The following is a 23,604-nucleotide window of genomic DNA, read 5'->3' as shown; positions in this document are numbered from 1 at the left end:
ATTACGAGCCAAATCTAACCGCACCTTACCAAAAGTGCCCTCCCTATTTGCTTTTCATTGGTAATGATTTGGTACATTTTGCCGGTTTTAATGAGGCCTAACTGGCGGTAAAATATAAGTATAATGGCCAATTACATGTTAATCATGGTGAAGGTATAGTCATCTAGTACATTAAAGTGAAATACTTCGAATTGTCCGCTAAATGAATACAAAGCACCGTTAGTAAAGATTGAACCAAATGCAATACAAATGTTAAGCAATGACTTTTGCCATTCTCCTTTTTTCTTTCAGCGAAACCTATTCAAGATGTAGATGTTGTGTTTGCCATCAGTGCCACTGCAAGTGATTCCCAGCAGACTTTCTTCGTTATGAAACAAGTGATAAAATCCATCTTTGAAAAGCATGGAGTTGACAGCATACGCCCTGCAATCATTGTGTTTGGAGATGTGGCATCAGTCAGGCTTAACTTTGATGAAAAGATCACAGATCTGAACGACCTGAAGCAACTCATTGACAACTTAACGCCAAACAGCGGGACACCAGACCTGGATCAAGCACTGTCATTAGCGAAGACAGTATTTGCAGAGGCGCGACCACACGCGAAGAAAGTGCTTGTTATTATATGTGATGATCGATCTGACAGCAAGCCATGGGAAATAAAGAGCAATGCTAGAGAACTCGAAGAAGAAGAGATCGAGGTGATTCCTGTCGGAATAGGTGTTGAAGTTTATCTACCGCAGCTGAGGGTTACAACTCCAGACAAGGAAAACGTAATTGAGGCAAGCAAGGACGATGACGTTGACGACCTTGCAGACAAGATAGTGGACTTAATGCTTAAAAGTAAGTACTGGCTGTAAGAAAATTGCATTTTATGAGGAGGCTAAGAGAATGGCCAGACTTACTCAAATGTTTCCCAGTTTCGTGAAAAACATATGCTGTAGAAGCAAATTTCGCCTCTCGTAATCAACAGTGAAAATACTCTCTAGCTGAAAGAGGTCCTTACTTGTCTACTTTTTCTTTTGCACAGAGAGAATGTGGCTTCCAAAGATAGACTTGATGTTTCTTGTGAGTGCTCAAGCCTCCAACAGCTTTTCATACATGAAAGACGTCATCATGGATATTATGCAGAATTACAGTACAAACCTGATCCACTATGCAGTTGTTCAATATGGAGATGAACCCTCGGTGGTTCTGAAATTTTCTGACGGAGTCACAGACCCGGACCAGCTGGTGAATCTGATGAGATCGGCACCAGACGTTCCCGGGGATTCGGCATTGGATAAAGCACTGCATAAAGCCAAACAACTGTTTATTGAAGACGACGGTGTAAGACCAGCTGCAAGGAAAGTATTGGTAGTGATCACAGACGATAATTCATCAGGAGATAAGGAGGCTGCAAAGGGCATTGCCAATGACTTAACTGACGAGCTCGTGACGATAATAACCGTTGCAGTTGGAGATGATGTTGATCAAAAAGACTTGGAAGGTCTTACGCCTACAGACGGTGATTCGTTGAACACTACCACTGACGAGGGTCCAGGAGAGACCGGGGAGCAGATAATTCAAACAATCTTGAAGGGTAAGTGTGTTTTTTTTTATGAGAAAAGGTTTCGCGCATCTTGGCAAATTTTTTGTTACAATAAATTAGCTTAAAGTTAAGTGTTGCCTCTGGATAAGCTTGAAAATGATAACATAATGACATCGAAACGTTGTATTTGCTGCATTCCTCTCTACACGTTTTAGTCGATTTTCAGTTCGTAATTTCCGGGATTTGCTTGAATAGTAAGTTCTCTCTGAGAGCTAATGAATGAGTTCTAAACCTAAAAATTGCCATTGTTAAAACCCAGTTAGATATCACAAGAGCTTGATACGAGCAATAATATCTGACCTAATATGATGTAAAATAATGAATTTTTTTATTCTGATAGTATCAGATCCACTCGACCGAGAGGACATTGACATAGTCTTTGCAGTCAGTACCTCCTCAACAGAAGCAGAGGACACCCTGCAGTTAATGAAAGATACCATCCAGTCCATTGTGTCAACACATGGAGCTGAGAACATACATTACACTGTTGTCTCCTATGGAGCAGAAACACGAACAATTGTCGACTTTCAAGACACATTCCCAGATGAAGAAGCACTGATTGAGAAGCTTGAGAGCCTATCAGCTGTTGCTGGTACACCTGACTTGGATCTAGCACTTGCTGAAGCAAAGAAGGCATTTGAAGCACCTGGTGCTCGCATTAATGCCAAGAAGATTCTGGTAATTATCGTGGATAACAGTTCTGGTAGTACTGAAGAAGACGTCTTGAAATCTGCCATCGCATTGGAAGACTCGGAAGTGAAGGTCATCCCGGTTGGCATTGGCAGCCAAGTAAATCGCGAAGAACTTGAGAAGACTACTCCATATAAGAAAAACATCGTCGAAGTACCAACGAAAGAGAACCCGGAAAGCCTTGGAAAGAAAATTATGGACAAAGTTAGAGAAAGTAAGTAACAGTTACCTCTATTTATTGAATATCAAGAGTTGCATTCATTGTCTATGCTTCACTTTTTTTTGCCCTGGACAGCTGTCACGTTCTCTTCTCGAGGATGTTAACAGTTTTCTTGGCAAGGGGGAGGGGGAGATCTATAAGCGTTTCTTTGGTAACCGATTTGCAACTCATGAACCTACCGTATTATTCCATCTATACGGTAAAGATTTCTTGTTTCTTCTGTTCTTTCGGCGATTGTTGTGCGACAAAAAGCCTGCTGATAAAACAAGATGACTATTTTTTCCAAAATTGTAGCCGATTGTTGTAGTTATCCAAATATGAAATATATACATATTTCAGTGCCAATGTATTTAGCGCAGAGCACTTATTGGGGACATTCTTCAAATCAAATTGGAATTTAAGAATGCTGACTGGCTGCTCTTTTACCAGTCATTGCCTGTTCTAAATTCTGGGTGTTCTTCATAAGGCATTTCAAATTGGGTTCGTAGTTTTTCTGATTCCTTTCAGACATAATTCAATGGAGTCCAGCTGTTGGAAACCTGTCCAGCTAAGGTTAAACGATTGAAACATTTTGAGGTCATGTACTAGAGAACCTTTTGAATGTCTTTATGCAACACACCATGTCCTTTTCGTTCTCCTTATTATTGTTTCCCAATTTTCCCACAGACCTGAATCTTCCAACAATTCCAGAGGTAGATCTTGCTTTTGCAATTAGCGCTGCATCAGTGGAAGCAGACGACAACTTTGAAAAGACCAAGGAAGTGATAAAAGCAATCGTTGACAGTTACTCCATGAATAAACTGCGCTATGGAGTCGTTGTGTTTGGAACAAGCGCGTCAGTTCAAATTAGTTTTGAAGATGACTTTCCTAGCGATAAAGACCTCAAAGCCTTTATCAGTGGCCTATCTGGGCCTAACGAGCTTCCTGCTTTAGGCGGAGCTCTTAAGAAAGGAAAAGAACTGTTTGACAACGCAAAAGAACGTCCAAATGCAAGAAAAGTACTTGTGGTGATCATGGATAAGAAGTCCATCAGCGAGTTGGATGATATCAAGGATAGTGCAAAGCTTTTGGAAGAAGGCGGAATTAAAGTTATCCCAGTTGCAATAGGTGATGAGGTCGACCATGCTGAACTTGAGGCGACGACCTCTGAGAAAAGAAACATGGTGAACGCCAGCACCGATGTTGACCTGACGGACTTGAAAACCAAGATTATGAACAAAGTATTTAAAGGTAAATGTAATATGGAAGACGGTCATGTTTTCACTTGAGCAGCTATTAGCCGTAACTATTGTTCACGATATTTCATCCTAATAAAGGTTTGCTACCGCTCGAATACTCAAGGGAACTGAACGAAACATTTGTTCGAGAAAGTAGTACTTCAAGACAGAGGTACCCAACGGGTAGCTTCAGTTTAATATCTGTTGGGGAGGCCTTAACCGCCTCAGAAATTCGTTAGCCAAATGTCATCTCAAACTTTCGAAACTTTCGAAACACTTTTTTCGGAAGGAAAGTATATCGCTTAAAGAGGGATTTTAAAGGCACTGTTTCACCAGGCAATTTTTCTTGCAACTTGTCTCGCAATTTCGTTGCACCTTTGTGACACAAGTTGCACGGAACGTTGGGTAGTTTAACATGCCCTGAAATGAATATGTCTTGCCTTTTTTTTGTGCAGTCACTGTTGCATGAAGTAGAACCAACTTCTACCTTTCGCAATGGTTGCTGCAACAAAAAAGTGCGGGTCATGTTCATTTCAGGGCATGTTACACTAGGCAACGGTTCGTGCAATTTGTGTCGCAACAAAATTGTGAGACAAGTTGAAAGAAAAAAATATAACCTTTTGTTTTACAGCCCTGAAAGGAGAAGAGGTTGACGTTGTCATGGCAGTCTCGGTTGGAACACAAAACATACCAATGTTCACGAAAATAAGTCTTGAGTTCCTGGACAAGCATCCTATTAGTGAAACAGGCTATAGCTTTCTTACTTACAACTCTGGAGTGAAAACAATCAGCACTTTCCAGACCAAGTACTCTTCGGATAGTGAAATTAAAGGAGTCATAAGGAACATCCTTCCGAGAGCAGGCATCAGTTCAAGGATGGATCTCGCTCTAGCAGAGGCTAAGAAGCTGTTCGCAAATGGGTCTGGCAGCCGACCACACGCTAAGAAGGTTGTTGTTATTTTCACTGACGCAGAGCCAACTGGAGACACGGGAGGGTCTGCTGCCGCTAAAGTCGCCAGGGAAATGGAAGATGAAGGCATTCAGATTGTCGCTGTTGTTTTGAATATGAGTTATGTTCCTGAGACGTGCGAACTTGTCACTCCGAACAAAGAAAGTGTCATTTCTACAAATAGCAGTGAAAATCCCAAGGAAGTTGTCAAAAAGATTGACAACGTGTTAAAAGAAGGTAGGTCTCAGAAATTGTTTGTTGTTGTTTTATAATCCCTGCATTCAAAGATACAAGAAACCAGGACGTGTGTGGTTGAATTTTTGATTTTGTGGTCTTTGTTCAGTCAAGTATAAAACGTTGAGGAGCTTTTCTCTTTGGTGCCCTTTGCTTCGCTCTTTACAATTTTGAGACTTTAAAAGCTATCGGAAAATTGTGAGTTTTTAAGGGTGACCTCTCAGCCCTTGTCCGTCTCTAAAGTTAAGTCTAGATCGTTCACGATGGAAACTCCTCCCCCCCTCCCCCCCCCCCCCCAAAAAAAAAAAACAAATTTCAGGACATTTAAGCCCCCTAAATCTCAGAGGCTAAAATACTCCAGAAAATACTCCTTTCTTCCCCCCGCCTCCAAATATAAGCCGATTGTGTGCTTGGAAAGTCTAAGGAATTTCAAGCGCAAAGTTACCTCTAAGGTAAGCCCCCCCGGCGTGTAAATAAGTTCCTTATAAAAACGCCTTTGAACGAATGTAAGCCCAGGGCGTCCATTCACAACTTGACGGTATTTTATATGTCACGTTTTTATATTTCAGGTCTTAAACCCACGCCAGAAATTGAGCTCTGTTTTGCATTTAGTGCAACAAGTTCAGATTCCAGTTTAACTTCCAAGTTAATGAGAGACACCATAGCTGAGATCATCAACAAGTATGGCGTCGTCAAACTGCACCTCTTAGCCATTGTGTTTGGAAATCAAGCGCAGACTGTCATCAGTTTCAGAAACCAAAACCAGGATTCAGAGACCCTAATATCCTATATTAACAGCATTCGCCAACCCAGCGGTGGTCCAAGAATTGATGTGGCCTTGCAAGAAGCAAAAAAAGTATTTGATGAAGTGCCTAAAAGGTAACAAATTGTATAGTTGCGTACGTTCGACACGTTTGTGTTTTGTAAAAGCATGCTAGAAACCAAGATAAGTTATTACATCTACTTTAAGCTTTTCCAATAAATTTGTTCTTGTTAAAAAAGACAATTTGAACACGAGAATTCTGTATTGTCGAATTTGTTTCTAAACGTTAATGGTTTCAAACTTCTGCTATGCTGAGAAACCACTTCCATAACTTTGTCAATTAAGAAACGTACAAATTTTTCTGACGACTATAAATGCTTGTATATATGAGAAACTCGGACGATTGTCGACTTTTGTACCAGTAAACTAGTTAACCTTTATGGCAAACGCCTCTTATCGGCTTTGTCGCATATAAAACGATCGTGTTCAATGGGGGATCCAAAGCTTCGTGTAAGGTTGGTTCTCGCGGACCCGGGGTGAACACGTTTCAGCTTGATTTAAAAAGATTTGGCCTTCCAGGCTCTGTTTTCTTTGAGAATTAGATGGAGTACTGGACCCCTTCTCTAGATCCGTCACTGGCGTTTTCACTTGTCGTGAAATTCCAGGGTCACACTACACATGGACAGTCCTCTACGCATGTGCACAGCAATATTACCCAGGTAGTGGAAGCCATAGGCAGCTGTCCTTGTTAGACCTCATCAGCATGTCATAGCCCCCAGTCACCTCTTCGACCCGAAAGCCGTACGTGGAGCTGTGTATTGCCATCCTTGAAGTATTTCTTAGTGAAGTTTAATGCTCGGCCCCACTAGCACTGGTGCTATAAACACTGCCGAGGGTAAACGAAGGGTTTTTTCATGAATTGTTTATTTCCTGGTTAAACACTACATTTTAACTGTTTTGTTTGTTCTAATGCAGACCTGGAGTTAAGAGAGTGCTAGTAGTGTTGGTAGATGACGAGTCTATTGGTGATGCAGATGATATGAAAAAGTTGCAAGCTGCCAAGGAGTTGTATGGAGAAGATGTGATTATCGTTCCAGTGGCGATTGGTGATGAAGCAGATCCTTCAGAATTAGAGAAAATAACTGCTCATAAAGACGATCTTATTGAAGAATCGAAAGACATTTTACCAGAGGAACTTGCAAAGAAGATCATGGAGAAGAGCTTTGGTGGTAAGTTGCCAATCGCTGCCTAATCGTTTCAGCACTGGTTTCGCTTTATTTTTTAACTTCTAATCACCCAATAATAACACACTTTAATTTCAGTCCAGAATTCTAACTCTCTCTTCTTCGACTGACACTCGGTAATTGTTTTACCGAATCATTGCCGCTCGTAATGGCTGGCATGACTGTTGCCGACCTCAGTCATATTTGACCTGGAGTTTAATCTTAACACTGCAACTTTGGACTCATAGTTAACTTAACCATCGACTGTACATTGTCGGTGTACTACAAACATTCTTGGAAAACTTCCCCACTGTTCCTTATAGTTTCGTGTCAACGTTAAAGTTAATTTAAGCCGTGACTATGAACGTTAGGGTAAAGTTCAAAGCATTTGTTTCCTTAGAGAGTAATGTATTGAAGACGTAGACTATTGAATTTGGGTTAATGGAGAATCCAAAATATGTGGCCAAAACGTAGCGGTCAAAAGTAAGAGGTTGCTAAACTGACTTTTAGGTCGTTGAATTATTACTTGTTAAATCGATCAACGCACCTGACAGGCTTTTTAGTTAGTAAAGATGAGACTATTTGCGGGTCCAGTAGTAGGTTTCTCACAGAGACACTAACTGTATTTTTTTGCATTTATAGAGGAGCAGCGCATCCCTGAAACTGACATCGTATTTGCAATCACTGCAACGTCACAAAAGTGGCTCAACAACTTCAAGCAAATGAAAGAGACGATAAATGCAGTCCTTGACACCTACTCAATGGACGTGATTCGAGTAGGTGTGGTCGTGTTTGGACGTGACACAGAAACAATCCCCATCCAACAAAGTTTGAACAAGAATCTTGAAAGTGCTGTTAGTAAGCTCTTCCCCAGGTTTGGAATCCCCGACCTTGACAATGCACTCAAAGAAGCCAGGAGACTTTTTAAAGACGGTGGAAGACCCAACGCTCGCAAAGTGATTGTGGTTATCTCTGATAGAGCCTCTGACAGCAGTTATGATGACCTCAAGGATGAAGCCGATCGTCTCAAGGAGGATGACATTTTGCTTGTCAGTGTTGTTATTGGCCAAGAGGCTAATGCTAATGAGTTGACTGATTTCACTCCCCATAATGTGACAGAGGCTACTGCGGAAGAAGATCCAAAAGAACTGGCCATGAAAATTATGGTGCTTGTGCTAACAGGTGAGGAAATTATTGTTGGAACTTCAATTCTGCAGACACGATGGAGAAGGTCACCAAAAAAAAGGTTTATGAAATAGCAATGTTTTGCACTTGCGTTATGAATCTTGCTACATTTCTTCCATTTTTCTGCAAGACAACAACGTGAAGTTTCTAGTTCAAAGACCGTGAGCACACGGCGGGAGTTTTTTCTCTTTCTTAACCTGAAGCCGTTCCTATCAGCTTAGTTCTTGAAATAGTTTAGCCACGTTGCACAGGTTGAACGAATTGGAATGAATGTTCTCAAGATAGTTCGAATTAACGTGAATTATATTTCTCAATACGATTTTGTTGATGTTGTCGTCGTGGTTGCTTAAGATCCCTAATGTTTAATTTAATGTAACCTCGCCAAAACGATACTTTGCTATCATCATCATCGTCGTCGACATCATCGTCATCATCATCATCATCATCATCATCATTCCTTTATGCATTCATTATTGTTATCACTATCGTCCTTTCTACCCTTGTAGATAATATGACTGTCGCTTCAATCGCCTTTCTTGTTTGTTGTTCTGTCTTCACCTATAGATATTACTGAATTATATATTTTGAATGTCACATTGCACAAGATATATTAGTCTCTATTATGGGTGCTGCAACCTTTGATTCATCGCTTTAAGTTGTTCTATTTGATAGCAATCCATTTGTTTTAATAAATCCTCTTTATGCAGATCCAGAAGGACCTGAAATAGACCTTGGCTTTGCTATCAGTGTTGCATCAGGTGTGACCCAAGAGAACCTTAAACTTGTGAAAGAAACGGTACAAGAAATGATCGATCGATACAGAGTCGGCCGAGTGCGTTATGGCTTCATGGTATTTGGGTCATCAGCTGTTATTAAAGTCCCGTTTACAAGCCAAGTTACAGACCCTGCTGAGCTGAAGAAGGCCGTCGATGATGGTTTAATATCGACGCCTAGTTCGCCAAATCTCGACGCGGCTCTAGAAAAAGCGGAGACGTTGTTCAATGGCTCAAAACGAAATCATGCAAAGAGGATTCTCATTGTGATCGTGGACAAAAAATCAGCAAGCGAAACTGGTAGCGTAAAGGTAGGCGTCATAGGGCCTTTGTGCTTTCCATGGGCCGGACAAGCACCTTTTAAATGCTAGTCTTCCAACTGAGCCACCAGGAGCGACAACAATGTTGGGTACCGTCATTTTTAATGCGATATTCGGGTTAGTTAGACAGTGACCCCTTTACCCGCCAAAAATACCCCACCCCTAGTTAATGGTGGAACATGTATTAGGAAGTAGGGAGTATTAAATGCCTTCAATGTGGTGGGTCAACTTAGTTGTTGCTCACTGGATTTTTTTCTTCGAAGACTTGACAAATACGAGATAAAATTTCACCCAAAGTGAACCATTTTTCACAAAAACTAAACAATTATTGAAGAGATCCCGTGTAACCAATTTTAGCATCACGCTGGCACATCCATATGGGCGAAAACTACTACTAAAACTAGATACCACCAACAGATCAAAGAACATAGCTTAGCTTAGAAAGATTGTCGAGGAGACATTGTTTCGTCTATTGAGTTTGCCTTAGTAGTTTGCCAGGCTCTAACGACGGCATCACTTGTTGGGTACTTTCCGACTTTAGTAGGGACAAAAACTACTGAAAGATTTCTGAAGACCGCCAATTACTTTCGAAGATATCCCGGAATTTTTCGAAGGCCGCCTAAAGGGAGCGTTTGAATTATCTCAAGATTTCTGGGCGACTTCTAAAGATCATCCGAACTTTGTCGAAGGTGATCGGATGGTTTGCAAGTATTTCCAGAAATATTCTGGAAATAATTTGATATAGCAATTAGACTTCTTAGTCATATAAATCCTTAGCTATATCCGTATTTATACAATTACGAATACTTGGAGTGTTCTGTTTTTCTTTATTTTTTAGACCAAAGCAAGGGAACTTGTGTATCGGGGCGTGACAGTCATTCCAGTTATAGTAGGAAGTGACGTGAAAAAAGAGGACGTTAAACCAGTAACCGACGACGAAGATCGCATTGTACCAGTGAAACCATCTGATAATCCCAAAGAAGTGACAGACAGTATCGATGAACAAATCCAAAAGGCAATTAAAGGTGCTTTGATATTGCCATTGTTCTTATAATGATCAATAATTGGGACAGATTAAGCAAAACATCACGCGCTGTTAGTGGCAAGTAGATCGACCATTTGCCGATGTCGAAAGCAGAGGCAAATTATTGATCTTAGATAGATTTTAAATAAATCAAGCAGCTTATTTTTTACTGTTATCAGCTGTATTCAAAGCAGATAACAGATGTATAAAAGTGGTTAGCAGTGCACATGCGCCTGAACAGAATATTCTTTCTAGAAAACAGAGATCCATTTTGTTTGTAGACAGTTAATGGATGGCGACTTAATCGTCTAAATCGGAAACAGCCGAGAAAGGTAGTTGGATGGCAACAGCTGAGCTGTGAATAAGCAGATAGAATATCATCGACGGTGGGGTATTACTGCTACTAAATTATTGGCTGTAAAGTAAGGGTGACATCGCGTTAGTGTCATGGGTAGCCCATACGACATCCGTTAAGGTGAAATATTCAACGCTTTAACCACTAGACAACCACATCCCCACCAACTTCACCAGAGGGTTGGAACAAACGCATTTCCAAATAAGTAAGGGGAGCTACCATTTTGTGCGTACTTTTTTTGTTTCAGATCCTGCTCTATTAATTGAGGTCAACCTTGGTTTTGCAATCAGCGCCAACTCATTGGACTCGCAAAGAACATTTCAGCAAATGCAGGACATTATTAAGGCTACAATGGAGAACTACCCAGCAGCAATCATTTACTACAGTGTCCTTTCGTTTGGCGATCCTCCTGTTGTTCACATTAACTTCGATGACAAAATGTCAGCGGAAGATCAGAGAAGAACCATTGACTCAATCGACAAACCAAGTGGCAAAACATCCCTTGATAAAGCCCTAGAAAAAGCAAGAAGCCTTTTCAAAGATGCGGCCATGAAAAGACCGGCTGCTAAGAACGTACTCGTGGTTTTTGTCGATAGAAAGTCTGATAGCGAGATTATCGATGTCAAGGCTTCCTCGACACTTTTGGAAGGCGATGGCGTTAAAGTGATTATCGTTGGCATTGGAGATGAGGTGGATAAGCGGGAAGTAGATGCCGTTACTTCTACTTCGATTCTCACAAATACAACAGATAACCCAGATTCGGTGGCTGAGGAGATTATCAAAAATATTGACAAAGGTAAAGAATGGTGTTGCTCTGATAAGGTGTTTATAAAACAGCTCAAAGGTCATATGGCGTCGTGAACACTGATAAATGTTCCTTCTGTATTACCTAAATGTAAGCTGTACCGCCTTTTTGCTCGTGTAAACCCTATATTTATTCGATTGACCCTAACCTGTTTTTGTTTTGTTTGTTTTTCGGCCCCAACACCGAAAACACGGGGGTTCCAAACTATCGCTACAGCCTAAGAACACTATGTAAACGCTGCTCCGGCACGTGGCTGCTATTTTATGTGTCAACAGAAATGCATCAACGCTTTGGTGGCCGGACCAGGGGCCCGTTTCTTGAAAGTCTCGGTAACTTACCGGGCCCGATAAGTCGATTATACAGTGATTACAGACATGGTACTTGGCCAATGTTTTCATAGAATTATAAGATTTTAAAATTTTAGTATTCAAAGCTAACAAAAATTGATTTCTGTAAGGAGACTTATCGGGCCCGGTGACTTACCAGGACTTTCGAGAAACGGGTCCCTGGTCGGTACACCATAAAATGTAGTTGCCTGTTATATATCCAGTCCATGCCAAGATATTACTCAATTGAGTAAATGCTAAAAAATGTTTGGTCTTTACAAATACTTGTACCGATTTCAGGCCCAATATTTCTCTCGAGGAATGCGCCTTTATATACTCAACATGGAGCTTTAATTATTCACCATTCTAATGAACTGTATTCTTCTCGAAAAACGCTTTTCTTTATTGCAGATACTCGAGATATCCCTGAAATCGATCTGGCCTTCGCGTTGAGTGCTGCTGCTGTAGACGCTGACGACATCTTTGATAAGATGAAAGACACGTTGGACACCATCATAAAACAATACGGAACAGACAAGATCCGCTATGCAATAATCACATTTGGCAGCACCTCTTCAGTCATTGTTGACTTCGGTGATGACCGAGGAAAGGATGAATTGCGGACAATTGTGGAGCAACTCAGTCGCCCAGTGGGTGACCCAAACATCGAGACTGTATTGAAAGAAGTGGAGAGCCGGTTTCAAAACGCCCCTCCCAGGCGAGGGAGTAGGAAAATACTGGTTATTTTCATAGACAAGAAATCCACTAATAGCCGAAATGACATCAAGGAAGCCACGGAACCGCTGTTTAATAAGAATGTTACAATTGTACCAGCTGTTGTTGGTCCTGGAGTTGACGTGGATGAAATTGACGTGTTAGTTGAACACAAAGCTGAAATAGCTGTCTGCCCAGTTCCTGAACCCGAAACATGGCCAGATAAAATAATCGACAAGGCCTTGAAAGGTAAGTAACAGGTCAGAAAGGCATGATACGGAAAGTGGATTCTAACGATTTGTCTTGGCTAATATGAGCTGTCATAGAACTGTAGGCACTGGGACTACTCTCTAAGGCTTGATTCATGTAATCTTTTCAGTATCAGCATCAGCTTCAAATATCTGTTTTCAGTAATAATTTTCTAAAAATATCTGGCAGTACAAGGAGGACAGATTCCCCGCCATTAGCATTATACAGTTCTGAAAAAAAAAGTGTTGATATTACGTTTAAAACAATCTCCACCCGATGAAACACTGTTATCAAGTATATCAGGAATCTAACGTTTCTCAGGGACTTGTTAACTCAGGTTGTTGTTGTTTTTTTTTTGGTTTGTTTGTTGTTCGTGGTTTACAGAGCTTCCAAGAATTCCAAAACTTGACCTGGGATTCGCAATCAGCATTGGTTCTACAAATGCAAATGCAAACTTGCAGAAAATCAAGGACACGATCAAGGCCGTGATTGATCGTTATGGAAAGAGGGACATTCGCTACAGCTTTATCCTCTTTGGCAATGTTCCTTCAAAGATAGTTCGCTTTGCGGAAAGTGAACTTTACACTATCGAGTTTCTAAAGAACAGAGTGGATAGCTTCTCAAGTATCTCTGGTTCGCCTCTTGACAAGGCTCTCGACGAAGCAAGGAAGATGTTTGAGGATACAGCTAGGCCCGATGCAAAAAAAGTTTTGGTTGTCATTATGGACCAGGGCCAGTCGAGCGATCCTGAGAAGACCAGGGAGAAGGAGAGAGATTTGAGAGAGTCAGGCATTAAAGTTGTACCTGTAGCACTCGGCGAAGAGGCAAACCCTGATGAACTTACAGAAATCACCCGAAACAAAGAGAATCTGGTGAAAATGGAAACAGACGAGAATCCAGAGAAAGCAGCTGTGAAAATAATGATCAAAGTGCTCGAAGGTAAATGCTTACATTATTAGAAATTATTTTGGAACTGAATGTACAATAACGATTAAGAATATAGCATAGTCTTAACGCTATTGTATCCTTCTTGCCTTTATAGCACACCCACTACCGGGTTCTTTTGCTTGTACTGAAGATGGATGAAGTTTCGTCCGAAACATGTATACGTTAAAAAAGTCGTGACCTTCTTGCAAATTATTTCCTGCCTGCTTGTTCTACGGAAACATATATTAGAGAGATTATAATTACGTTTACGGCAAACAGTAAACGACAGAAATGGCCACGTGACCATGTTTACCCTGCGTTAGCATCAAAGGCCTGATTTATTTTGCGCTATTCTCATCTATGTACTCATTTTTTTAACAAAACATTAACGCGAATCTCACGTTTGCCGTTTGCCGTAAACGCGATTCTAAATCTCTCTATTATCAAAATACATTCTCTACTTTCAGGTGGTCAATCGTTGTTGTTGTTGTTCTTTTTTTTTTTTTGCGAGCAGGGGGGATTTGAATCTCCTTTTATGTAAACATTTTCCCTTTTTATTTCCTTCATTACAATCTCTTTTATTCTCTTATTTAGAGACGGTCGTCAAAGAGCAGCTGCTGGATCTTGCATTTGTTCTCAGTGCTACAGCTTTGAAGTCAGATGATAACTTCATGAAGATGAAATCAGTCATACACGAGATTCTCAATACCCACGGTTCAACCTCAGTGCGGTACAGTGTCATTACCTTCGGTGACTACCCAAGTGTAGAACTTGATTTTGGAAACCAGAGCGATCCTAAGCGAATCAGAGAAATCCTTCAGGGCATTTCGAAGAACAGTGATGGAGCTGACTTAAGTAGGGCCCTCAAGAAAGCAAGGGAGCTCTTACAGAAAGCGGCTGTTAGCCGACCTGGTGCAAAGAGGATTCTCGTTGTAGCCATGGACAAGACGTCGGACAGTGACGAAATTTCAGTAGACGTTGTTGCGAAATCGCTAGCGCAAGATGAAGTCCGAGTGATCGCTGTCACATTCGGAAAAGAAAGTGATCCGCAGGAAATCGCCAAAACGACTTTGAATGAGAATAACGTGATTGAGACCGATGAATCTGACAATGCAAAGGATATTGCAGCTGAAGTGATGGAAAAGGCAAAGAATGGTAAGCACTTATGAAAATCAGTTCTAGAGATGAAGGAAATAACTAAACTGGTTTGCTTATAGATAGACAATCAAAACGTCATAATGACTTCTTTACGCATAAACGATGTGTATCCAAGTTCTTCCTCTACCGTTTTAGGAACCATAAGTAGCTATGGTCCCAGAAGGGAACGGAACATCTGGCACTGGATTCTAAGCTTTTATCCCACCCTTTGTTTTTCGGTCCCGTAAAATGTGTATAGCGGTTTTAACCTTGCTGCATATTCTAATATGTCCAAGAAATCGGTCGGTATTCTCGAACCGAGCACAAGCCTAACAAAAATTGTGTGTTAACCAACGTTAGACCCACAGTGCCTTTGATTTTGTTGTACTTATGCTTGCGCTTATCTCGCGTGTACACCGGTTTCCACTAGTGAAATAAGGCAACATACATACCCACAGCTCTGCTCTTACGCCCACAGACACATAAGAAAAAAACACCACTGAAAATAAGCTCAAGTATCAGAAATGAAAACAGCTTGTTTTCTTGTCTTTGTGCTAATCTCACACCGTTTTACACACGATATTTCGTTATGCATGTGTTAAGTGCACAAGTTAGAACAAGGCATTTGATTAAGGCCTCGAATCTACACTAGCGCAAAAAGCTTATTTTTAATGAGGAACTAGATCTTGATTTTGGGTACTTTCTTTCCAGATTCTATGCCAGTGCTCCATGTTGATCTTGGATTTATGATTGGTGTTACAGACATCGGTGCAGACGATACGTTCAGAAACATGAAAAATGTCATAAAGTACATCGTGAACACATATGGACTTGCCAGTATGCGATACGGCGTTATCTTGTTTGCAGATTCCGCCACCACATACATACCTTTCTCGCAAACGTTCCCTGACAAATTGGCGCTTACAACACTTCTCGATCAACATCCGCGACCCCGAGGTGAGCCTAACTTGCAAAAGGCTTTAGGGGAAGCGAAGAACATGTTTGATAAAGCACCCGCCCGACCTGATGCCAAGAAAGTATTAGCCGTGATAATGGATAAGAAGTCCATAAATGATCTCAGTGAAATCAAAGAAGCAGTCAAAGTGTTGGAAGATGATGACATCCAGATTGTGCCTGTTGGTGTTGAGCCAAATGTTGCTGAAGAGGAAGTGGAATCCATTACAAGCAACAAACAAAATATAATTACCACTGACAAGGATGGTGACCCTTCAGGCGTGGGTGAAGAAATTATAGACAAAATTATACAAGGTAAGAGCTTTGTACAAGTTCAGTGGTGGTGTGTTGTCTGTATTTAGGTAAAACACTGATAGTTGTTTCTTGGCTAAATTGAAACGACGCTCAAGCGAAAAATTCCCTAGCTTTCCATCATTTCTTTTTATATTAATTTGAATTTTTCATTTGAAAGAGTTGAATAATATTAATCTTGAAGAGTTTAAAATGCGGCAGTATAAAACTGAACTGGATAAGCGGGTTCTACTGTACAGGTTTGTTTAGGAAATGGTGTTGGGAATTTGACAGGCCGGGCTAGATGTGCTATAGGGTTCGATGTCCGAGTCTGCCATGCTATGTTCATTTCCCGGCTTACTCTATAAAAAGAGGTTTTTATTCTTGTTAAACCCTTTTCTCTGTTGGGAGGTATCATATTAAACTATTATCAATTTAAAGTAATTTGCATTGCTGAGAATTAATCACATTCAATTATGCTGGTCGACATTTTTTTGTAACTTTTCTTTTATAGATCCACCCGCTATTCCAGAAATGGACCTTGTTTTTGCCCTCAGTGCCAACGCTCTGAAAGACCAAGAGAATTTCCAACAAATGAAAGATATTATCAAGACAATGATTGACAGATATGGAACATCCCGTATCCAATATGCAGTCATTACATTTGGAAATATCCCGACCACAAGAATATCTTTCAATGATGTTGCTTCGTTGGACGATAAAGCATTGAAGGCTTTAGTATATTCTGTGCAGAAGAGCTCGGGTGCATTGTTAGATAAAGCGCTCGAACAAGCAAAACTACTCTTTGAGACGCAAGGCCGGCCTGAGGCTAAAAGAATACTTGTGGTAATTACTGATAAGAAGTCCAGCAGTTCTCTTAATGATTTGGAGCGTCAAGCGAAATCCTTAGAAGATGACGATATCAAGGTCATTCCAATTGCGCTTGGAAAGGAGTCTGACGTTCCTGAACTAGCTAAAACCACACCCAACAAAGAGAACCTTATTGACGTTGATGAAGGAGATGATCCGGAGATAACTTGTGAGGTTATACTGAGGAAGGCCCTAAAAGGTAACCCTGTTACATGTTAACGTTTCTTGGAGTTGTTTTCCGTGAGACGATCGGGTAGAAGGAAAAGGGTGCAGAATCACAGGCCAAAGATTCAGGGTTTTTTCGGGTTCTCGAATTCATCTGTTATCATAACGTTATCGACACAAGAAAAGAGATGTATCCTTTCCTTTCTTGAAATCAACGCTCGAAATAATGTTTCACTTCGGCAAAACCGGAGTGTGTTATATTTTCTTTACTGCATAATTTTAATTATACCTTTCCTGTGAATGCACATTGGTCGAAATATCCGAAGGAGTCCCAGCTACAGAGTGCATTTTGAGTGTCCCAAATTGCAGCTTGTCAATCTCTTTTCTGGTTTTAATGACACTCCATGGTTTTACGTAGGAATTAGTTGCGTGCGATGTTGTAACGTCTGCATGAAAATAGATCTCCTCCACTATTTACTTGGAGATTTTGGAAGTTTAGTGCAATCTTGCATAGTTTTCTTGTCATTAAGTTTCTCTGAAACTGATTGACGACTCAGAGCAAAGACCCCTTTCGCCATCAGACGTCAACTTGATGCTCTCATTTGTTTGTTTGTTTTTTCCTCTCTTTCTTTCAGACGTCCCAAAGATACCAGAAATGAACTTGGCATTTGCTATTAGTGCCCGAGCAGTGGATGATGCCGCAAACTTTGAAAAGATGAAAGATGTCATTAAAACGATCGTGCAGGAGTTTGGCTCCAACAGAATTCACTATGCTGTAATAACATTTGGGGATCCTGTTACCACCGAATTGCCTTTTGATCGACAGCTCCCCACTGATGAGGATTTAGAAAGATTTATAGGTACCACAAGTGTTATATAGTGGGTGTAATTTTAATGGGGAGGTGAATAATGCTATTCACCCTTCAGTTAGGTTGTTAAGGATCCTAGGAGGTAGGCGTGATTATTTGATGATGGGTAATGTGGGGGATGAACCTATGACCAAGTAATGTTCCATGTCGTCGATCATTAGTTCAGATAATGTTGGCCGCTTTACTTTCCATGCTCTATTTTTCTATCCCTTTCAGAGGACATTTACAATGCGAACACAGTCCCTTTATTCTTTTCATTCCAGATAACATTTCCAAGAATGGACCTTTGGCTGCATTAGATCAGGTCCTAACAGAGGCATCCAGGCTATTCAAAGCTGCTGCAAAATCTCGTCCCAATGCCAAGAACGTGCTGGTGGTCATAACCGACCAGACTTCCGACAGTGATGGAAGCGATTTGAAGAGAGAGACTATTGTACTGGATTCACAAGATATCAAGGTTATTGCTGTAGCTCTTGGAGAAGAGTCGGACAAAGATGAACTTGATGTTTTGACGCCTGAACAAGGTGAAGTCATTGAGGCTAACAGTACTGATGGTGCAAAGAAAACAGCTGAAAAGATCATGAAGGAAGCTCTCGAAGGTGTGTTGCCCAGTGTATTTATCGTGGTGTTAGTAAGTGTCAGCGGATTGGTGTGCGAGGCTCTTGCGCATTGCAGTGATTGTCTTAATGTCCCCTCTGCATATTACCGTAAAGAGCCTAGTGGTGTATGATTGTTTTACGGCATGCAGTTTTTCTTGGGTTGTAGTGAGCCTGGGCGATCGTGGGGCTGTGGTTTCCTCCCTAGATTCTTAGTCACCTCTAGTTGCGCCAAATGTAGTCAGTAATTCTGAATTCCTGACTATTATGTTGTAAAAAAAAACATTTTGGTTGTTGGATGGGGTTAGGGATTTGATTCAAGAGAACGGCCTTGAAGAAGTCTAAAAAAAACCATGCTGCCTCGTCGTAAGTCCAAAGAACCCTCATTGTTTATTACAAAATAAACTAGGGTTTGTTTGTGAAAACCTTGACATCATCAACAGTTTAGTTAACGCGAAAAATAATTAAAATAATAAAATTGATGCATATTTGTTTCAGATTATCCAGATACACCGGAAATTGATGTTGCCTTTGCCATCAATACTGCTGGTGCCGATGCTGATAAAATTTTTGAGGTAGTAAAAGACGCAGTCAAAAGTATCATAAATAAGCACAGTCCAGACAAACTACGCTACAGTGTCATCATCTTTGGTGACTCGGCAACTCCTGAAGTGTCATTCTCAAGAGATCCGCAAGATGTGGAGAAACTGATCAGGGCTATTAACAAACTACCGCAGCCCTCCGGTCGACCAGAACTTAAGATATTGTTAGAGGAAGCAAAGCAAGTTTTCGCGAATGACTCTGGTAGACCAAAGGCAAACAAGGTGTTGGTCGTGGTTACTGATGCTAAGTCGCCTACGACTTCAGCTGACATTAAAGAAGCTGCAAAACCTTTGGAAGAAGAAGGAGTCACAGTGATTGCAGTAACGTTAGGAGGAGAAGCAGACTCCACGCAGCTGGAGAAGATGACTCCTGACAAACAGAATATTTTGAATGTGAGCAAAGATGAGGATCCTGATGAACTGGGAAAAGAAATCATGAACAAAGTGCAAGAAGGTTGGTGTATCCTTAAACTCCCAAAAGTAGCCAAAATAAAAAAGGACAAAACTGAGTATTACCATGCAAAACCTGCTTAGTAGCTTTCATCTGAAAGCAATGTAAGGTTTTCACCCACTGCCTCAATAGGTGGAACCACCTTTTGTAACGCAGAACACTGTAGCTCAGCAAAGTACTGCTTAATAGTCTTCACCTGAATTCATGTTAGGGTTTCATCCACGGACTCAGACGCTAGAATCACCTTGTACCGCATAATTAAATTTACCAAAGGAAAGCACTGCTTTCACTAGAATGGTCAGATTAAATGGTTTCCTTTACATGCTCAAACGTTAAAGGAAGCTTTTATATTTTGAACAGCACCACTGGAAAGCACTTGTCAGTAGGTTTTAAACCGAATTTATCCACAGAATCAAAACTTAAATCCTCTTCAACCGATTTGAGGCCTAAACCTGGCAGAGAAAATGTTTACAGGAATTCAAGGGCTCTGATTAATTTTGTTGGTTCTTTCCCCGAGTTCTACTGAAAAGAAACCATCGTTTAGGCTGTGGTATTGCTAACCATTTCAAAGTGGTACTATTCTCGGTTGAGGAGACTGAATGTATTGGCAAACAGGCCTCAGAGAAATGGATTACATGTAATTAAGGTTTTGATAGTTGATCCCAAAGTCAACTCTGTTTATCTACTAAATAAATGTAAATATATGAAACGTATATTTTGAACTGTGGATGAAAGATCACTGAAAGAGCACTGCACCGGCATCGCAGAGGTCATGGGTTCGAATCCCGTTCAAGCCTAAATTTTTTTTTCAGGCTTTCTTTTTGAGACTGCTTAAGTTGCGTAGTAACTGCGGGGATCTTTCTTCTATTTGATCTGTTTATCTACTCTTGCTTAGACGTGTTTTCAACTGTCAAGCTTCGAGTTTTCTCCCATGATAACAATGAACGTTTTTATCACAGCGAAGATGTTATTACTTACAATGGAACAGTGCTACAACATAATTTATATGCCTGGTACAAATTCATCAGGATGATAACCTCCTTACATTTCTAACTTTAAGCATTTTCTCTACTTTCTTGCAGCCATCCCGCAGGTACGTGACTTAGATTTGGCTTTTGCTATCAGTGCAAATGCTGCCTTGGACTCAGACGAAAACTTCCAAAAAATGAAAGACATTATTGACTGGGTCATAACCAAGTATGGAGTTGGAAAAATCCAATTTGGCGTTGTCGTGTTTGGAAACACCCCTACAGTTAAGGTCAGCTTTACTCAACCAGTCAATGATGAGCAGCTGAAAAATATCATACAAAACACGACAACAAATAGAGAAGGATCAAACCTTGAAAGTGCACTGGACGCAGTTAGAAATCTTTTCGAGCTTTCTCCTCGGCCTGATGCGAAAAGAGTGTTGGTTCTTGTCACCGACAAACAGTCCGATAGCAGCCTTGAAGACGTCAAAGATTCCGCAGAAGATCTGTGGAGATCTCGCATCAAGGTAATTCCAGTTGCCTTTGGGAGAGAAGCTGATCCGGATGAAATCGAAGAAACAACTTCAGAAAAAGACAATTTGATAGACGTTCCAAATACTGAAAACCCCGATGCCGTAGCTGAGGAAATCATGGAGAAAGTTTTGGAAGGTCAGTAACATCCGTAGTGATGATTTGTACCTATGCAGGATTTCCGGAGAATCAAAGTATAGGAAACCACCCGTAATAATAATAATAATAATAATAATAATATTAAATAATAATAATAATAATAATAATAATAATAATAATAATAAATATAAATAAAATCTTTCTTTATTATAATATTCCAAGCAAAATTGATATTTACAAGTTAAAAGTAGAAAAAAGAGCTATAATAATAATAATAATAATAATAATAATAATAATAACTTTATTAACGTGTCAAGAAATGTAGCTGAGGGGAGAAGTCCCCTCTACTAATAGTGAACACCAAACTAAATTCTAGAAAATTCTAAAAAAAATGAATTAAAATTTACATCGTAAACCATATTAATAAAATTTCATACATCAATCGCAAAAAATCATGTAAACCCTTGTCATTCTCGGCATAGGTTGCAGCCTCGACAGTTACTGACATTTGCTGCTAGGGCAGTAAGGTCCTGATTACGTATGACTCTTTTGAATTGCTTCAGAGAGGGTTGATATCTTATTCTAGGAGTGAGATCATTCCACAGTTTAGGCCCTAGGTAACGAAGTGAGTGTTTTCCATATGTCACCGAAGAGAATCGAGGTTGAACAAATTCTCGCTTCCTTAAGTAATACGAACCACTGTCTAATTGGAAAAGATTGCTTGGAGATTGTTACTTCTAGACACCTCACAAAAACGTTTTTTGACGGAAAGTTGTATAATACAGCTGCATGGGTATGTTAATGAATCATGTTTTGTCTATTTTACTGTTAGGCTTATTTCAAAAGAAATATCCAGCCCAATAATATACAGCTTTGTGTTAAATAAACTGCGAAAGTTTTCTTTCTTTAAACTAACTTGAACTAAATGATTGCGGCCATGGGAACTAGACCAGTACTATATGCTTTGATACTAGAAATCGTTTTGGTGTATGCGCAATTTCCAATATGTTCTGTACCAACGAACAACGCAATGGCATTTCCCTGTGATCTCTGCAAAGTTGTTGGCCCTAAATCGACCTTTAATCAAGTCAACTTAAGATTTAATTGTATGTCTCTAGATGAGGGATAGTAGAAGCGGGGTGTCACACTTTGTTTCTTCAAAAATTTGACGAGGCGTTTAGTTGCCCAGTTTTGTTGAAGAGCTCAAGATAACTGTCATATTTACACGACAGCTTACTACTGATGCTAACTTTAACTAGAGCTGTTCTGTCACATTTTATTCTCGACATGTTTAAGATATTAATTTTCACTCTCGCATGCTTTATCCACTAGATTTTAATGTCCCAAAAATGGATATTGCCTTTGCTATAAGCGCCGCAGCCTTCCAATCAGAAGCAAACTTTAAGAAGATGAAAGACACGGTGAAAGAATTCATCCACAGATTTGGCGTCCAAGAAAAAGTGCACTACAGTTTATTAACATTTGGCGACCCCCCTACAGTACATCTCCGATTCGCCGATAAATCGAACAGTTCGTCTGCTTTGAAAGTCTTGATTGAAAGTGTCTCGAAGCCATCTAAAGGAGCTGCACTAGCTAAAGCTCTTAATGAAGCCAAAATGCTGTTCAGTCCCGCTGCCGGTGGAAGGGCAGACGCAAAGAAGGTCTTGGTAGTTATGATTGATAAGGAGTCGGACAGTAGTAATGGAGACGCTAAGAAAGCATCCAATTTGTTGGACAATGAAGGAATACGAGTCATTGCAGTGGCTTTAGGGGATGAGGATAACGTGCGTGAAGTGGAGACAATTGTGCCCATCAAGGAGGATGCCATCAAACCAAATGACACCGATAAGCCCAGGGAGATTGCAAATAAGATTATTGATAATATGCTTAATGGTACGTGATTTAAAAATAAATAATGACAATGACAATGGTAATGGTAATTTCAAGGGTTATGGTATTGATAATGTTAACGATAGCAATTACTGTTGTCTTTGCTTTTAGAAATTTGACAGGAGTTAGTTACGTAGTAGAGTGTTTCTGTGGTGAAGTTTCATGGGCATTCTTACGTTTCGTACTACCATAATTAAGCCCGTCAGCATGTGCTGGTGTCCATGGGTGTCCAGCCGGATAATAAGAATTTTAATATTCTAGAGAAACATGATTTAAAAGGGCTTAAATCGAAAACGTTATAAATGATAAAAATTATAAAGAAAAGTTGTTTGGATACTTTCGGATTGCACTAACGAGATTTCAGCCTTTGTTCGTTTGGTACGGTGTTAAATTGTTTACCACCTGCAAATTACACAGATTCCTTCACTATCAACACAACATTCCTATTTTTATATACATGTAGTTGTTATCTTTGTCAATTTGTCAATGTGCTTTATCAAATCTACCATCAAGCCAAGCTATCAAATTTACCATAGCACAAGATATGTACGGAGGAGGATGCTTCGTTAACGATAACATTTCTAGATAATTATTTTAACAAATACATCCAGATGACACA

At 40.2% G+C, this 23,604-nt stretch overlaps 2 protein-coding genes across 2 annotated transcripts in view; one reads left to right on the top strand and one right to left on the bottom strand.

Annotated features, from left to right (window-relative positions):
• LOC146484509 (uncharacterized) overlaps positions 1 to 23,604 on the bottom strand; it is a 278,821-nt gene that overhangs the window by 138,008 nt on the left and 117,209 nt on the right. The gene's annotated exons all lie outside the window — the stretch shown is intronic.
• Positions 1 to 23,604, top strand: part of LOC146484518 (uncharacterized) — a 115,980-nt gene that overhangs the window by 43,539 nt on the left and 48,837 nt on the right. Inside the window, exons 42-63 of the mRNA XM_085104485.1 lie at positions 292 to 840; positions 1,028 to 1,579; positions 1,929 to 2,492; positions 3,165 to 3,728; positions 4,347 to 4,901; positions 5,468 to 5,777; positions 6,637 to 6,890; positions 7,479 to 7,484; positions 7,527 to 8,066; positions 8,777 to 9,153; positions 10,001 to 10,187; positions 10,789 to 11,337; positions 12,084 to 12,635; positions 13,020 to 13,574; positions 14,157 to 14,717; positions 15,411 to 15,968; positions 16,459 to 17,013; positions 17,615 to 17,839; positions 18,112 to 18,447; positions 18,943 to 19,500; positions 20,580 to 21,134; positions 22,428 to 22,988. Of these exons, the coding sequence (XP_084960611.1) occupies positions 292 to 840; positions 1,028 to 1,579; positions 1,929 to 2,492; positions 3,165 to 3,728; positions 4,347 to 4,901; positions 5,468 to 5,777; positions 6,637 to 6,890; positions 7,479 to 7,484; positions 7,527 to 8,066; positions 8,777 to 9,153; positions 10,001 to 10,187; positions 10,789 to 11,337; positions 12,084 to 12,635; positions 13,020 to 13,574; positions 14,157 to 14,717; positions 15,411 to 15,968; positions 16,459 to 17,013; positions 17,615 to 17,839; positions 18,112 to 18,447; positions 18,943 to 19,500; positions 20,580 to 21,134; positions 22,428 to 22,988 (10,023 nt within the window). The remainder of the gene's footprint in view (positions 1 to 291; positions 841 to 1,027; positions 1,580 to 1,928; positions 2,493 to 3,164; positions 3,729 to 4,346; positions 4,902 to 5,467; positions 5,778 to 6,636; positions 6,891 to 7,478; positions 7,485 to 7,526; positions 8,067 to 8,776; positions 9,154 to 10,000; positions 10,188 to 10,788; positions 11,338 to 12,083; positions 12,636 to 13,019; positions 13,575 to 14,156; positions 14,718 to 15,410; positions 15,969 to 16,458; positions 17,014 to 17,614; positions 17,840 to 18,111; positions 18,448 to 18,942; positions 19,501 to 20,579; positions 21,135 to 22,427; positions 22,989 to 23,604) is intronic.

Source organism: Pavona decussata, unplaced genomic scaffold (assembly GCF_977016875.1).
Source record: "Pavona decussata unplaced genomic scaffold, jaPavDecu1.1 SCAFFOLD_32, whole genome shotgun sequence".
Classification (NCBI taxonomy): domain Eukaryota; kingdom Metazoa; phylum Cnidaria; class Anthozoa; order Scleractinia; family Agariciidae; genus Pavona; species Pavona decussata.
Note: the sequence above shows the minus strand (reverse complement) of the source record. Positions and strands in the feature narration are given on the sequence as shown.